This window comes from Oncorhynchus kisutch, linkage group LG6 (assembly GCF_002021735.2).
Source record: "Oncorhynchus kisutch isolate 150728-3 linkage group LG6, Okis_V2, whole genome shotgun sequence".
In the NCBI taxonomy this organism is placed as follows: Eukaryota; Metazoa; Chordata; class Actinopteri; order Salmoniformes; family Salmonidae; genus Oncorhynchus; species Oncorhynchus kisutch.
Window position 1 is genome coordinate 28,412,531 of NC_034179.2, and position 16,568 is coordinate 28,429,098.

The 16,568-nt window shown below is 43.6% G+C and overlaps 1 protein-coding gene across 1 annotated transcript; it reads left to right on the forward strand.

The window, feature by feature from the left end:
- Positions 1-11,588: 11,588 nt before the first annotated feature.
- On the forward strand, positions 11,589-16,336 carry LOC109892099 (uncharacterized). Its single transcript, XM_020484517.2, has 8 exons — positions 11,589-11,847; positions 12,720-13,122; positions 13,606-13,986; positions 14,232-14,397; positions 14,967-15,195; positions 15,344-15,470; positions 15,732-15,810; positions 15,943-16,336. Exons 2-8 carry the CDS (start codon positions 12,767-12,769, stop codon positions 16,099-16,101), a joined length of 1,497 nt encoding a protein of 498 aa, XP_020340106.1. The 5' UTR covers positions 11,589-11,847; positions 12,720-12,766; the 3' UTR covers positions 16,102-16,336.
- The last annotated feature ends 232 nt before the right edge of the window (positions 16,337-16,568 follow it).

The following is a 16,568-nucleotide window of genomic DNA, read 5'->3' on the forward strand; positions in this document are numbered from 1 at the left end:
CTGCTTCTAATGGCTTTAATGTAATGTCAGCTGCATTCATATACCGTGTGTTTAGAAAGTCAGCAGACCCCGCCCCTGAATTTAACATTTTGTTACATTACAGCCTTATTCTAAAATTGATTATATAAAATAAAGATATATATATATATATACACACATACAGTTGAAGTCGGAAGTTTACATACACCTAATACATTTTAAATCCAGTTTTTCACAATTTCTGACATTTAATCCTAGTACAAATTGCCTGTCTTCCGGCAGTTAGGATCACCACTTTCTTTTAAGGATGTGAAATGTCAGAATAATAGTAGACTTATTTCTTTCATCACATTCCCAGTGGGTCAGAAGTTTACAAGCACTCAATTAGTATTTGGTAGCATTGCCTTTACATTTTTTAACTTGGGTCAAATGTTTAGGGTAGCCTACAACAAGCTTCCCACAATAAGTTGGGTGAATTTTGGCCCATTTCTCCTGACAGAGCTGGTGTATCGGAGTCAGGTTTGTCAGCCTCCTTGCTCACACACGCTTTTTCAGTTCTTACCACAAATTTTCTGAGGGATTGAGGTCAGGGCTTTGTGATGGCCACTCCAATATCTTGACTTTGTTGTCTTTAAGGCATTTTGCCACAACTTTGGAAATATGCTTGGGGTCATTGTCCATTTGGAAGACCCATTTGCGCCCAAGCTTTAACTTCCTGACTGATGTCTTGAGACGTTGCTTCAGTATATCCACATAAATTCCTTCCCTCATGATGCCATCTATTTTGTGAAGTGCACCAGTCCCTCCTACAGCAAAGCACCCCCACAACATGAAGCTGCCACCCCCGTGCTTCATGGTTGGGATGGTGTTCTTCGGCTTGCAAGCCTCCCCCTTTTCCTCCAAACATAACGATGGTCATTATGGCCAAACAGTTTATTTTTGTTTCATCAGAACAGAGAACGTTACTCAAAGTACGATCCCCATGTTCAGTTGCAAACCGTTTCTTATGGCGGTTTTGGAGCAGTGGCTTCTTTCTTGCTGAGCGTCCTTTCAGGTTATGTCGATATAGGACTCGTTTTACTGTGGATATAGATACTTTTGTACCTGTTTCCTCCATCTTCACAAGGTCCTTTTCTGTTGTTCTGGGATTGATTTGCACTTTTCGCATCCAAAATACGTCCAACTCTAAGATACAGAACGTGTCTTCTTCCTGAGCGGTATGACAGCTGCGTAGTCCCATGGTGATTATACTTGCGTACTATTGTTTGTACAGATCAACGTGGTACCTTCAGGCACTTGGAAATTGCTCCCAAGGATGAACCAGACTTGTGAAGGTCTTGGCTGATTTAAACTTGATTTTCCCATCATGTCAAGAAAAGAGGCACTGAGTTTGAAGGTAGGCAGGTCTTGAAATGCATCCACAGGTACACCTCCAATTGAAATTATGTCAATTAGTGTATCAGAAGCTTCTAAAGCTATGGCATTTTCCAAGCTGTTTAAAGGCACAGTCAACTTAGTATATGTAAACTTCTGGCCCACTGGAATTGTGGTACAGTGAAATAATATGTCTGTAAACAAACAATTGTTGAAAAAATTACTTGTGTCATGCACAATGTAGATGTCCTAACTGACTTGCCAAAACTATAGTTTGTTAAACCAATCAGTTATGTTGTGTCAAGATAGGGGTGGTATATAGAAGATAGCCCTAATTGGTAAAAGACCAAATCCATATTATGGCAAGAACAGCTCCAATAAGCAAAGTGAACTGACTGTCCATCATTACTTCAAGACATGAAGGTCAGTCAATACAGACAATTTCAACAACTTTTAAAGGTTCTTCAAGTGCAGTTGCAAAAACCCGCAAGCGCTATGATGAAACTGTCTCTGATGAGGGCCGTCACAAGAAAGGAAGACCAAGAGTTACCTCTGCTGCAGAGGATAAGTTCCTTAGAGTTAACTGCACCTCAGATTGCAACCCACATAAATGCTTCACAGAGTTCAAATAACAGACACATCTCAACATCAACTGTTCAGAGGAGACTGTGAATCAGGCCTTCATGGTCGATGTCCTGGAAAGAAACCACTACTAAAGGACACCAATAATAAGAAGAGACTTGCTTGGGCCAAGAAACACGAGCAATGGACATTAGACCGGTGGAAATATGTCCTTTGGTTTGATGAGTCCAAATTTGAGATTTTTGGTTCCAACTGCTGTGTCTTTGTTAGACGCAGAGTAGGTGAATGATCTCCGCATGTGTGGTTCCCACTGTGAAGCATGGAGGAGGAGGTGTGGGGGTGCTTTGCTGGTGACACTGTCAGTGATTTATTTATAATTCAAGGCACACGTAACCAGCATGCCTACCACAGCATTCTGCAGCGATACGCCATCCCATCTGGTGTGTGCATAATGGGACTATCATTTGTTTTTCAACAGGACAATGACCCAACACACCTCCAGGCTGTATAAGGGCTATTTGACCAAGAAGGAGAGTGATGGAGGGGTGCATCAGATGACCTGGCCTCCACAATAATCTGACCTCAACCCAATTGTGATGGTTTGGGATGAGTTGGACCGCAGAGTTAAGGAAAGGCAGCCAACAAGTGCTCAACATATGTGGGAACTCATGAAGCTGGTTGAGAGAATGCCAAGAGTGTGCAACGCCATCATCAAGCGAAAGGGTGGCTTTTTTGAAGAATATAAATATATTTTTATTTGTATAACACTTTTTTGGTTACTATATGTTTCCATATGTGTTATTTCATAGTTTTGATGTCTTCACTATAATTCTACCATGAAGAAGCCCCTTGAATGAATAGGTGTGTCCAGACTTTTGACTCGTACTGTTTATACATTTTTGTTTAAGGAGTGCCACTGCAGATATATTTTTATATTGATGAGACAGTTATGGTCCCCCCCCATCTTTTTTCTACAACCAAGACATTAAGGCAAAAAACATATGTACAGCAATTAGTGTGTTTATTGATTTAGTAGTATTATATGAGTAGCAGCTCATCAAATTGGCAGCCTGGAACGTAGAACTGAACAATTGTGATATTTGGAGAAAAGTCTGCAACTGGTTTCTTAGACAGGCTACTCAAATGGAAGCCATTCAAATGTGAACCAACTTACACATGTCTTGCAGTAATTGTTGTCCTGTGTTATTTGTCAGGCTCACAGCAGTTTGTCAGCTGAACAGAGGTTGCTGAACAAAAATGTTTTATTTGTAACTGGGAATAGAAAGAGCTCTACTGCAAAAAATTATAGTATATGAAAAATAATGCTAGTTAACTTTGGTAAAAAATATGAATTCATGTATATGTTGCCAGACTATAAGCTCTGTTAATATATCCCTGATATGGTTCAAATATAACTCTATGTGTTCCACATGAGTCCTTTTCCCTTTTGCTAAGAAAGGGCAAATCCTTGGCAGGCGGGGCTGAGAGGGGGGTGTGCCAGTGTGTGAGCATCAGAGCTCCTGGCCCAGCATCAGGGCTCCTGGCCCAGTCCAGCTCCAGCCTCTCATACCTGCTCTGCCCCCGCGAACACAGAGTGAGCTGCTCAGCTGCCAGGGCAGAGGAAGCTCATGCTGGAACTGAGAGGAGGGTCTTTCCCAGGTCTTCCTCCTTACCTAGGTCATGTGCACGACCCGCTCACCCAAGGCACACTGGCCCACAGGCCTGGAAGGCAGCTGGGGAAGGCTATGGGCCATAGACTTGGCCTGGGGCTCTGTGACAGAGAGAGGAACAGGAGGCCCTGGGCAGAATGCAGTGTAAGGCGGGGCAGCCTTGGATGGTTTCTGGGAGTGGAAGCCATAGCGGGAGACCAGCTTGTGGAGGCTCTCCCTCCAGTTGGCGACCGCCTCGTCCCTGCTGGGCTGGAGGCGGCAGTACTCTGGGACAGGGTGAGGGGCAGGGACGAAGGGGGCCTGCAGTGAGGAGGACAAGCCTGAGTCACTGACCTGGACCTGCAGGGGGTCTGTCTTAGCAGCAGTGAGCCTACGGGACTTCCTGTAGATGTACAGCAAAGGGTCGTTGAACACCAGAACCTCCTGTTTCTCAACAACCTCCACCACCTTCTGTCTGGCCAGCGGCTTGAAGGGCCTGTTCTTGACACACTTTTTGGGGGCACTGGCATGAGGAGGGGGGAATACTTGGGGGGAACAGAGAGGCTTTTCTCTTCTCCTTCACCTCCACAGGCATCACAGATTCTCTGCTGGTACTACTGACTGTCAACTCAGAGATTATCACCTGATTTGCTTGTTATGAGAGATGGAGAGAGAATGACCAACTTAGTCAAATGCTGAAAAACCATCTGGCTGAGATTCTCTGCAGACTGCACCTAACATGCTTTAACTTTGCCTTCATGTCTCTCTGAAGTACCCTATGCCTTTCCCTTATGGCTACCCTATGGGTAAAATATAATGCAGATGTTATTTACCTTGCTTTTTAACAGATATGACCGGCGGAAGCTTCTCTGTAATGGTCATGCCTGAAACAGGGAGAGAGTGATAACTAAGATATTGTAGTGCTGGGTTGTGTGTAATAATCAGTGGTGTTTGCTGTATAAATCAAATCAACTTTATTTGTCACATACACATGGTTAGCAGATGTTAATGCGAGTGTAGCGAAATGCTTGTGCTTCTAGTTCCGACAATGCAGTAATAACCAACGAGTAATCTAACCTAACAATTCCAAAACTACTACCTTATACACACAAGTGTAAAGGGATAAAGAATATGTACTTAAAGATATATGAATGAGTGATGGTACAGAACGGCATAGGAAAGATGCAGTAGATGGTATCGAGTACAGTATATACATATGAGATGAGTAATGTAGGGTATGTAAACATTATATTAAGTAGCATTGTTTAAAGTGGCTAGTGATATATTTTACATCAATTTCCATCAATTCCCATTATTAAAGTGGCTGGAGTTGAGTCAGTGTGTTGGCAGCAGCCACTCAATGTTAGTGGTGGCTGTTTAACAGTCTGATGGCCTTGAGATAGAAGCTGTTTTTCAGTCTCTCGGTCCCTGCTTTGATGCACCTGTACTGATCTCGCCTTCTGGATGATAGCGGGGTGAACAGGCAGTGGCTCGGGTGGTTGTTGTCCTTGATGATCTTTATGGTCTTCCTGTGACATCGGGTGGTGTAGGTGTCCTGGAGGGCAGATAGTTTGCCCCCGGTGATGCGTTGTGCAGACCTCACTACCCTTTTGAGAGCCTTACGGTTGTGGGCGGAGCAGTTGCCGTACCAGGTGGTGATACAGCCAGACAGGATGCTCTCGATTGTGCATCTGTAGAAGTTTGTGAGTGCTTTTGGTGACAAGCCGAATTTCTTCAGCCTCCTGAGGTTGAAGAGGCGCTGCTGCGCCTTCTTCACGATGCTGTTTGTGTGGGTGGACCAATTCAGTTTGTCTGTGATGTGTATGCCGAGGAACTTAAAACCCTCTCCACTACTGTCCCATCGATGTGGATAGGGGGGTGTTCCCTCTGCTGTTTCCTGAAGTCCACAAACATACGTCTGGTCTGAGTAAGCTGGGGACATTCTGCTTTCTTTCTTTTCTTTGGCTCTGGCTTCCTTTGCACCATGAGCTCTAAGTCTTCAGTCAGTATTTTCAGCAGTTGCATGAGATATTTCTTACTCATGGTAGGGTTGATTGTAATCTCGCCCACCATCTCTGTGGAGATGTCTGGTTTCCGAGCCCCTCAGAATGGGACTTGACTGGTAGTCTATGGCAGGAATGGACAAAACAACCATTGTTTTTAATTGGCTGATCTCTTAGTCCATCAACATCTAGAACTTAGTCCATAACCTCTAGAACTTCCCCTTTGAATTTCAAAGTGTGATCAGCGCAAGTGATTTAGGCTAAACAAGTGAGCTCGGGAAATCGGAAAGTATGCATCTTTGAAATACTTTTACATATACATTTTATATGTCCGAAGTCAGAATCAATTGGGCTTGCCAAAAATAATATGGTCGCTGTGATAGAAAATGTATTTTGATCACCGATTTCCAGCATTTTTCACACTGTATTTCACAATCAACCTAAGCTTGTCCCCAGGCTCACCCCAGACTGATCTGCTTCAGTTTGCCCTTCAGGGTGGTCTTGTTGGTGATCTTGAAGGCTTTTTCCAGAATGGTGCGGGCTATATGGTGCAACTCAGGGTCGGTGTCAGTCAGGGGCACCCCCAGCATCACCAGGTCCATGTCTTGGAGCAGCTCCAGGGCTTCCAGGTTCTGCCAGCTCCCCAGCTGCCTCCATGAAGGCTCTTGCCCCCTTCTTTCTCATCAATCTACACATACCCCATAATGACAAAGCGAAAACAGGTTTTAATAAATGTTGCAGATTTATATATATACAGTTGAAGTCGGAAGTTTACATACACCTTAGCCAAATACATTTAAACTCAGTTTTTCACAATTCCTGACATTTAATCCTGGTAAACATTGCCTGTCTTATGTCAGTTAGGATCACCACTTTCTTTTAAGAATGTGAAATGTCAGAATAATAGTAGAGAAAATAATATATTTCAGCTTTTATTTCTTTCATCACATTCCCAGTGGGTCAGACGTTTACAGAAGATTTGGGTAGCCTTCCACAAGCTTCCCACAATAAGTTGGGTGAATTTTGGCCCATTCCTCCTGACAGAGCTGTTGTAACTGAGCCAGGTTTGTAGGCCTCCTTGCTCGCAAATGCTTTTTCAGTTCTGCCCACAAATTTTCTATAGGATTGAGGTCAGGGCTTTGTGATGGCCACTCCAATACCTTGACTTTGTTGTCCTTAAGCCATTTTCCACAACTTTGGAAGTATGCTTGGGGTCATTGTCCATTTGGAAGACCCATTTGCGACCAAGCTTTAACTTCCTGACTGATGTCTTGAGATGTTGCTTCCATATATCCACATACTTTTCCTCCCTCATGGTGCCATCTATTTTGTGAAGTGCACCAGTCCCTCCGGCAGTAAAGCACCCCCACAACATGATGCTGCCACCCCCGTGCTTCACGGTCGGGATGGTGTCCTTCGGCTTATTCAGTATTCAGACCCTTTGCTATGAGACTCAAAATTGAGCTTAGGTGCATCCTGTTTCCATTGATCATCCTTGAGATGTTTCTACAACTTGATTGGAGTCTACCTGTGGTACAATCAATTGATTGTACGTGATTTGGAAAGGCACACACCTGTCTATATAAGAACCCACAGTTGACAGTGCATGTCAGAGCAAAAACCAAGCTATGAGGTCGAAGGAATTGTCCGTAGAGCTCAGAGACAGGATTGTGTTGAGTGTACCAAAACATGTCTGCGGCATTGAAGGTTCCCAAGAACACAGTGGCCTCCATCATTCTTAAACTGAAAAAATTTGGAACACCAAGACTCTTCCTAGAGCTGGCCACCTGGCCAAACTGAGCAATCAGGGGAGAATGGCCTTGGTCAGGGAGGTGACCAAGAACCCAATGGTCACTCTGGAAGAGCTCCAGAGTTCCTCAGTGGAGATGGGAGAACCTTCCAGAAGGACAACCATCTCTGCAGCACTCCACCAATCAGGCCTTTATGGTAGAGTGGCCAGACAGAAGCCACTCCTTAGTAAAAGGCACATGACAGACCACCTGGAGTTTGCCAAAAGGCATCTAAAGGACTCTCAGACCATGAGAAACATGGTTCTCTGGTCTGATGAAACCAAGATTGAACTCTTTGGCCTGAATGCCAAGCTTCATGTCTGGAGGAAACCTGGCACCATTCCTATGGTGAAACATGGTGGTGGCAGCATCATGCTGTGGGGATGTTTTTCAGCAGCAGGGACAGGGAGACTAGTCATGATCGAGGGAAAGATGAACAGAGCAAAGTACAGACAGATCCTTGATGAAAACCTGCTCCAGAGCGCTCAGGACCTCAGACTGGGGTGAAGGTTCACCTTCCAACAGGACAACAACCATACGCACACAGCCAAGACAACGCAGGAGTGGCTTCAGGACAAGTCTCTGACTGTCGTTAAGTGGCCCAGCCAGAGCCCGGACTTAAACTTGATCAAACACATCAAATAAGATGTTATTTGTCACATGCACCGATTACAACAGGTGTGTAGACCTAACAGTGAAATGCTTACTTACAAGCCCTTAACCAACAATGCTTTAAAAAAAAAAGTTAACTAGAAAATAGAAAATAAAAGTAACAAATAATTTAGCAGCTGCAGTAAAATAACAATAGTGAGGCTATATACAGTGGGTACCGGTACAGAGTCAATGTGGGGGGGGGGCACCAGTTAGTTAAGGTAATTGAGGTAATATGTACATGTAGGTAGAGCTAAAGTGACTATGCATAGATTATAAACCGAGAGAAGCAGCAGAGTGAAAGAGGGGTCTGGGTAGCCCTTTGATTAGCTGTTCAGGAGGCTTGTGGCTTGGGGGTAGGAAGCTGTTAACTTCTCTGGGATATGTGGGACCTCGCCAACAGCCAGTGAAATTGCAGGGCGCCAAATTCAAACAACAGAAATCTCATAATTAAAACTCCTCAAACATACAAGTATTATACACCATTTTAAAGATACACTTCTTGTTAATCCAGTCACATTGTCTGATTTCAAAAAGTCTTTAGAGCGAAAGCACACCTTGCGATTATTTTAGGTCAGCGCCTAGCCACAGAAAACCATACAGCCATTTTCCAAAGAAGGAGAGGTGTCACAAAGACAGAAATAGCTTTAAAATGAATCACTAACCTTTGATGATCTTCACCGGATGGCACTCCCAGGACTCCATGTAAGACAATAAATGTGTGTTTTGTTCGATAAAGTTAATCTTTATTTCCAAAAACCTCATTTGGAATTGGTGGGTTATGTTCAGAAATGCATTGTCTCAAACAAACATCCGGTGAAAGTGCAGAGAGCCACATCAAATTACAGAAATACTCATCATAAACATTGATCTAAGATACAAGTGTTATACATACGATTATAGATAAACTTCTCCTTAATGCAACCGCTGTGTCAGATTTCAAAATAACTTTACGTTAAAAGCACACCATGCAATTATGTTAGGTCAGCGCCTAACCACAGAAAAACATACAGCCATTTTTCAACCAAGGAGGTGTCACAAAACTCAGAAATAGCATTATAAATATTCACTTACCTTTGATGATATTCATTGGAATGCACTCCCAGGAATCCTAGTTCCAAAATAAGTGTTTGTTTTGTTCGATAAAAAGTCCATCATTTATGTTTAAATACCTCCTTTTTGTTTGCGCGTTTAGTTCACAAATCCAAATTCACATGGCGCAGGGACTTAGTCCAGACGAAAAGTCAAAAAAGTTCCATTACAGTTCGTAGAAACATGTCAAACGATGTATATAATCAATCTTTAGGATGTTTTTATCATAAATCTGCAATAATATTCCAACCGGAAAATTCCTTCGTCTTTAGAAATGAAAGGGAACGCAGCTCGCTCTCACGGCCGCAAGCGTGACTTAGCTCATTGGCTTTCTGCCAGATCCCTGGTTCAAACGGCTCTTATTCGCTTCCCCTTCATAGTAGAAGCCTGAAACAAGGTTCTAAAGACTGTTGACATCTAGTGGAAGCCTTAGGAAGTGCAATATGACCCTATAGACACTGTATATTGGATGGGAAATTACTTGAAAAACTACAAACCTCAGATTTCCCACTTCCTGGTTGGATTTTTGTCTCAGGTTTTTGCCTGCCATATGAGTTCTGTTATACTCACATACTTCATTCAAACAGTTTTAGAGACTTCAGCTTGTTTTCTATCCAAATCTACTGGGCCTGAGTAGCAGGCAGTTTACTCTGGGCACCTTATTCATACAAGCTACTCAATACTGCCCCCCAGTCCCAAATAATTTTTTAAGAAGCCTTTTGGACCTCGACTATGCGCTCCGGTACCGCTTGCAGTGTGGTAGCAGAGAGAACAGTCTATGACTAGGGTGGCTGGAGTCTTTGACAATTTCTAGGGCCTTCCTCTGACACCGCCTGATATAGAGGTCCTGGATGGCAGGAAGCTTTGCCCCAGTGATGTACTGGGCCGTACGCACTACCCTCTGTAGTGCCTTGCGGTCGGTGTGCCATTCGTCATACCCAAGAAGACTCAAGGCTGTAATCGCTGCCAAAGGTTCTACATCAAAGTACGGAGTAAAGGTTTTGAATACTCATGTATATTTAATATTTCCGGTTTTTTCTCCAATAAAAAAACTATTTTTCCTTTGTCATTATGGGGTATTTTGTGTAGATTGATAAGAAGAAAAAAAACATTTTTTCAATTTTATAATAAGGCTGTAACGTAACAAAATGCGAAAAAATTCAAGGGGTCTGAATACTTTTCAAATGCATATATATATATATATATATATGTATATGCATATATATATGCACTTTTCAAATGCATATATATATATATATATATAAATATATATATATATATATATGCATTTGAAAAGTATTCAGACCCCTTGAATTTTTCAAATGCATATATATATATATATGTATATGCATATATATATGCACTTTTCAAATGCATATATATATATATGCATTTGAAAAGTATTCAGACCCCTTGAATTTTTTCGCATTTTGTTACGTTACAGCCTTATTATAAAATTGAAAAAATGTTTTTTTTCTTCTTATCAATCTACACAAAATATATATATGTACAGTACCAGTCAAAAGTTTGGACACAGCAACTCATTACAGGGTTTTTCTTTATTTGTACTATTTTCTACGTTGTACAATAATAGTGAAAACATCAAAACTATGAAATAACACATATGGAATCATGTAGTAACCAAAAAAGTGTTTAAACAAATCAAAATATATTTTACACATGAGATTCATCAAAGTTGCCACCCTTTGCCTTAATGACAGCTTTGCACGTTCTTGACATTCTCTAAACCAGCTTCACCTGGAATGCTTTTCCAACAGTCTTGAAGGAGTTCTCGCATGGCGGTAATGCACCATAACACTTTTTTTATTTTTTTATTTTACCTTTATTTAACTAGTTATAGAAATAAGAACAAGAACAAATTCTAATTTTTAATGACGGCCTAGGAACAGTGGGTTAACTGCCTGTTCAGGGGCAGAACGACAGATTTGTACCTTGTCAGCTCGGGTAGACCGTGTCCTTCTAACGACAGTGAGGGCAAGAATTAGAGGACACAGGGTGCTAGTTAGTTAGTTAGCTAGCTAGGACTCTGGTTCACAGGAGGCAGGATAGGTATTTAGCTAACGATAGCTGGGACACCGGTAGACGGTGTCCTTTGCCCCCGCTTGTTGGGCACTGTTTTCCTGCAGTTCTGTTAACAACAGCGAGGGCAGATGTTCAGCAAGCAGGAGCGAAGGACACTGTGTGCTAGTTAGCTAGCAGGCAGGATTGGTAGCGAGCTAGCACACCGATAGACAGTGTACTTCACCCCTAAAAAGTCAGATAATACTTTTATTAAACTTTTGACCAAAATGTTTATCTCATAGACAATCAGTGGAAATCCAGAATATCAAAAGTGTCCCACAAGCATAAAGATGGCATGCTCGAGGGGGGGTGTTCATGCAGGAACCAGTGGGATGCTCGAGGGGGAGGACGTTCATGCAGAAACCAATGGGCGCATTGTAGGAAGATGTAGGAATGCCCACATGCAGGAACGGCCACATGCAATCACAAATGTATTAAAGTTGGACAATTCCATAAAATTCTTGAAAAACTAGTAGGTTGCTAGAAAGAGTAGGGTATTAAACATAGCTGCTAATTTGTCAGGAAAAATATGAAATTCTATGGGAGCTTGTGTGACACACACACACACACACACAGTGGACAGAGGCTTAGAGCACTGTGAGTTCATTTGGGATATGTGAACTGGCTCATTGACACTGAAGAGAGGTAAGTATTCTGTTTTTCCTCTACAAGTTATTCCCTGATTTCTCTGGAATGTGATTTAGCATATGCAGATGATGGCTAAGAAATTGTATTATTGTGTCTGCTGTCCACAACAGAACGTCAGTGATGACTGATAACATAGTCTAATGACTTATTGACAAGAGTTATCCAGCTGTTTTGTGAGTGGTCATGATTGATGGATGCTTTTGGAAATTTTGCTGATGGTATTGACCACAGATAGATAGCCTGCTGTAGTTGTTATGTGCTGGCATTAGGCCTGTAGGCACTAACCTGTGGGGGGTTAGCCAAGACACTTTTGCAACAATAACGTTCTCTAAAGATGACCAGAAGAATGGTCACTGATTTGGTTGATACATGCATTATGGTCGTGATGTTAAAATTGATTGATATTAATGAAATAAGGTCTTGCAGAAAAAAGCAATTGATGACATTTCATGAATAAATTCCTTCAACATTAATTTCTTCAATCTGTGCTATTCAGAGCAACCCAGAGCTCCGAATCCCAGTGCAGCACAATGCAGCTATGTGTTAACAAGGAGAACATTGACCACACTCACATTAACAATCAGCCCTCTATTCCTCAGTGCCAGAGCATATAGCCCGTGCCTCTTCTAGCCTGGCTCTGGACAGTCCCTCCTCTCATATAGTGAAGCCTTAGCTCAGTTAAACCAGGCAACGAGTTTTGCTCGTGTTAGGGCTGAACAAGGGTGCCTAGTACTACCACACATGCTTACTAATTTCTCTCCCCCTAATTCTCAGTTGTACATTTTTAAGCCAGTCTGGTCATACATTCTCCCATAGCTGCCATTGAACATACCAACCATCACCTCTGTCCAACACACTCTATTTCTCAGGTGGAGAAATCCATTCAGCCCCCCCCAGCAGTGACACTCTCTCTGCCATGGCCTCCTGTATCACTGCCCACAAGGGCTGGTTTGGTGAGAGGGGGGTTCACCAGGGGGTTGGGCTGGACATCCTCTTCAGTGGCAGGGACTTTGACACACCAGATCTGTACTCCCCAAATGACACTAAACAACCTCAGGAGACCAAGTCACACTATGCCTGTCCCAGGGCCCCCCAGAGGTCCATGCATGGCTGGGGCACATACAGCCCCCCTCTGCAGATATCCAGCCCCAGCACTGAGAGAAGAGGGGGAGCATCCTCTTCTGCCAGGCCTGTCTCCCTCAACCAGTGCCAGGGCTACCATGCCCACACCCTGCCCCTGCCCCGCAGAGTCCTGGCTGTCTTCAGACCCAGGTGAGTAACAGACAGGGGGAGTAAGGAAGTGAGGGAGGGACACCTTGGTGGGTAAGACACCTGGCGGGAGTGAGAGACAGGAAGGGGGACAAAAAGGGAGGGTGGAAAGGGACACACAGGTGAGAGACAGGCATAGTGAGACAGAGACCATAGTGGGAGGGACCCTGGTATAGATTGATGTGTTTAATGATTCCGGGTCAGCTGAGAGCTGCAGAGTCCCACATGGGGGGACCACAACCTTCGTGTGACACATAACTGTAACATACAAACACACTGGGTGCGGCATCGGGTTAGCAATAAGTGATTGGATTAATGCTTGGATAAGTCTCAATAATGTCGACATTTCTCTATGTGTCCCATGTGCGAGTTTGCACATCTGCACTGTGTGTGCATTTCTTTGGTGTGTTTGTTTGTACTGCTGTGTCTGTCTATGTTTGTGCTGTACCCGTGGTTCTGAGATGTGTGTGTTTGTTTTGCCTGCAGTGTCTACAGCAGCACTCAGGGATTTAAGACTACCACAGTGGACAAACCTCGCATGCTCAGAGCCACTATCAGATCCCGCCCCTCGGACCCTAACCAGTCTGGCCGACAGCAGAGCCAGCACCAGAGCCAGGACCAGCACCAGAGTCAGCCTTTCCAGCACCAGCAGCAGCCCAGACCAAACCAGCAGCAGCACCAGCGAAGCCTAAGCCCCAAGCTTCTCTACCAACCAAGCCTTCGTCCCAAGCCGGTCTACCAGCCAAGCCTCAGTCCCACTCTTCCTGTCTATAGGAGACTCACAACCTGGCAGCACAAGGACAACACCAACATAGACAGCAACACCATCAAGACCAACAACAGCTCTCACAGTAACAGCATCAAGAGGTTAGTTTGAGCGTAAGAGAGAGAGAGTGAGAGAACGTTATTCTATATTATTTCAGTTATTGCAGTTCTATAGTGCATGTATCAAGTACTTACTTCATTAATGAGAAAATAGAGAAAAGGCTATGTGATCTGAGTTGACAAAGGAAGGTTCCAAGAAAATGTCTATTCAGTTGATCCAAACAGGATTTGCAGCGTGTTTAGATGATTTATTACTGAGTAACTGTGCGGTACCACTCTGTAATCAGACAGGTGGACATGACGTCCCAGAATGTGTTTGGTCAGCCACGTGTCCTGGCCTCGCTGCGGGGACCTCCCTCTCCGCGACAGACCCGCAAGACAACAAATCTAGAGGAGGAACTGAGGAGGCTCATCATAATGGACAACACATTAGAGGAATCAGGGAGGGATGCAGTGAGTTAAGACCTCAACACACATCATAGAGGCACAGGTGTTGAATATTGTTCTAACATACTCAAATTCAATATGAGTACGAACCTTACAGATCTGATTTTCCTGTGTTTTATATATATTTCCACACTATGAGGTTGGAATAATACTGTGAAATTGTGAAAATGATGATAATGCCCTTTTAGTGTAAGAACTGTTTGAAAAGACCGCTTGAAATTGAAATTTCAGTCTGTCTTGTGGAAAGGCGTTTTGGCCTGCCTGGTGACATCATAAGTGACCAATAAGAAAGAGAGTTCCAAACCTCTCTGCCAATAACAGGTAGTTTTCAGTTTTTCCATTCCCACTCAGACCACTCCCAGACAGTCCTTGCTTGCTTGAGAAATTGCTCTTTGCTAAGAAGCTATTTTCATTTTATTTTGACAATTTTAATTGAAAACAATCCCAGTAAGGTACTTAATTGTTACCCAGAAATTATTTGATATTAAGAACAGCTGCATTGAACCTTTAAAGTTCAAGATTATGTCCATGTACACATTTAACTGACCACAGCTCATTTTGCTTCTGTTCCCTAGTACTGCCGTCATAGCCTCTCCACAGAGATCAGTCTAGGCAGTGGTCCCATGGACTACAGTCTGGCCTGTTCCCCAGTGTCTGACTGCTCAGAGTTGGCAGGGCTGGAGGACCTGTCTGCCTCTGAGCTGTCCCTGACAGAGGGCTGGGACTCTGGGCACATCCCCCTACCGGACCCTGCAGGGAGCCTGAAGTGGAGCAACCTGGTCAACACTGCCAAGGCCTATAAGGGTAGGAGAGTATGTGTGCAAGAAGCATGTCCATGTGCCTGAACTTGCCTATGAATGCTTGTGAGATGCATGGCATTTAAGACTAAATGAGAATATGCAGGGATTTTTGTGACATCAGTGTATGGTGCATTTATGTTTCATGTTTGTAGCACAGAGGACAGTGGAGCCCATTCCCCCCAGTAAGTCCATGAAGCATGGATCAAAGGGTGGACCCACGGCTTGCCCACCCAATTACTACCCTCCTCAGGACTACAATTTCCAGCCTGTAATAAGAAGGTACTGTACACACATTCTCTCTCCCTATGGTTCCATTCCCTTTACTGTGCGGATATACACACATAATGGCTCTACTCTGACTTAATGAAACTGTGGGTCCTGTAAGATCTGGCTATTAATTCTCAAAGGCACATGGGAATAGTATGGAGTGTGCCATTATGGCGTTTTATATTTTAATTCACCTTCAGCACATAATCTTTTCCCCCATGAAGCTTGTGTTGAAGTTATTCTGTATTAAGAAGATGTTTTGCTTCTCTAAAGTGAAGTGACCAGTGATCTGTCTGATAGACTTCACAACCTGGAGGTGCTGCTGAGACACTTGGAGAGCAACCTGGAAAAGGTGAGACATTTCTATCTCAGATACACAACCCCCATCTGTCATCATTAAATCAATGTGTTGACCACCTCAGCATCTCTTTTTAAATAACCCCAATGACCTCTCTCTCTCTTTGTCTCTCTCTGTGACGGTCAGGAGAAGCAGGACAGGATAGCCCTGATGGGGGAAGTGACGATTCTGAGGGAGACCAACCAGCGCCTGTGGGAGGAGTCTCTTTCATCTAATGAAAAGCTCTGTAAACTCAGCCTGTTGTTCAACGTGGCCCCAGGAATGGTGCCTAGAGAGAGAGAATGACCAACAACACTAAGAGGAGAGAGGGATAACTTGAACAGAGGGGTGGAGGACTGTCTGCAAAATGTGATCAGAGAATGAGGATATATAAACTCAGCAAAAAAATAAATGTCCTCTCACTGTCAACTGTGTTTATTTTCAGCAAAATTAACATGTGTAAATATTTGTATGAACATAACAAGATTCAACAACTGAGACATAAACTGAACAAGTTCCACAGACATGTGACTAACAGAAATGGAATAATGTGTCCTTGAACAAAGTGGAAATCACGCATTGTCATGCTGGAGGGTCATGTCAGGATGAGCCTGCAGGAAGGGTACCACATGAGGGAGGAGGATGTCTTCCCTGTAACGCACAATATTGAGATTGCCTGCAATGACAAAAATCTCTGTCCGATGACGCTGTGACACACCGCCCCAGACCATGACGGACCCTCCACCTCCAAATCGATCCCACTCCAGAGTACA

What these genes read in the sequence shown, in the direction of transcription:
- LOC109892099 (XM_020484517.2), top strand. Translation starts at nt 12,767, where the DNA reads ATGGCCTCCTGTATCACTGCCCACAAGGGCTGGTTTGGTGAGAGGGGG. An exon ending in CTGGCTGTCTTCAGACCCAG is followed by an intron (nt 13,123 to 13,605) that starts GTGAGTAACAGA and finishes TTTTGCCTGCAG; the next exon opens with TGTCTACAGCAGCACTCAGG. An exon ending in CACTGCCAAGGCCTATAAGG is followed by an intron (nt 15,196 to 15,343) that starts GTAGGAGAGTAT and finishes TCATGTTTGTAG; the next exon opens with CACAGAGGACAGTGGAGCCC.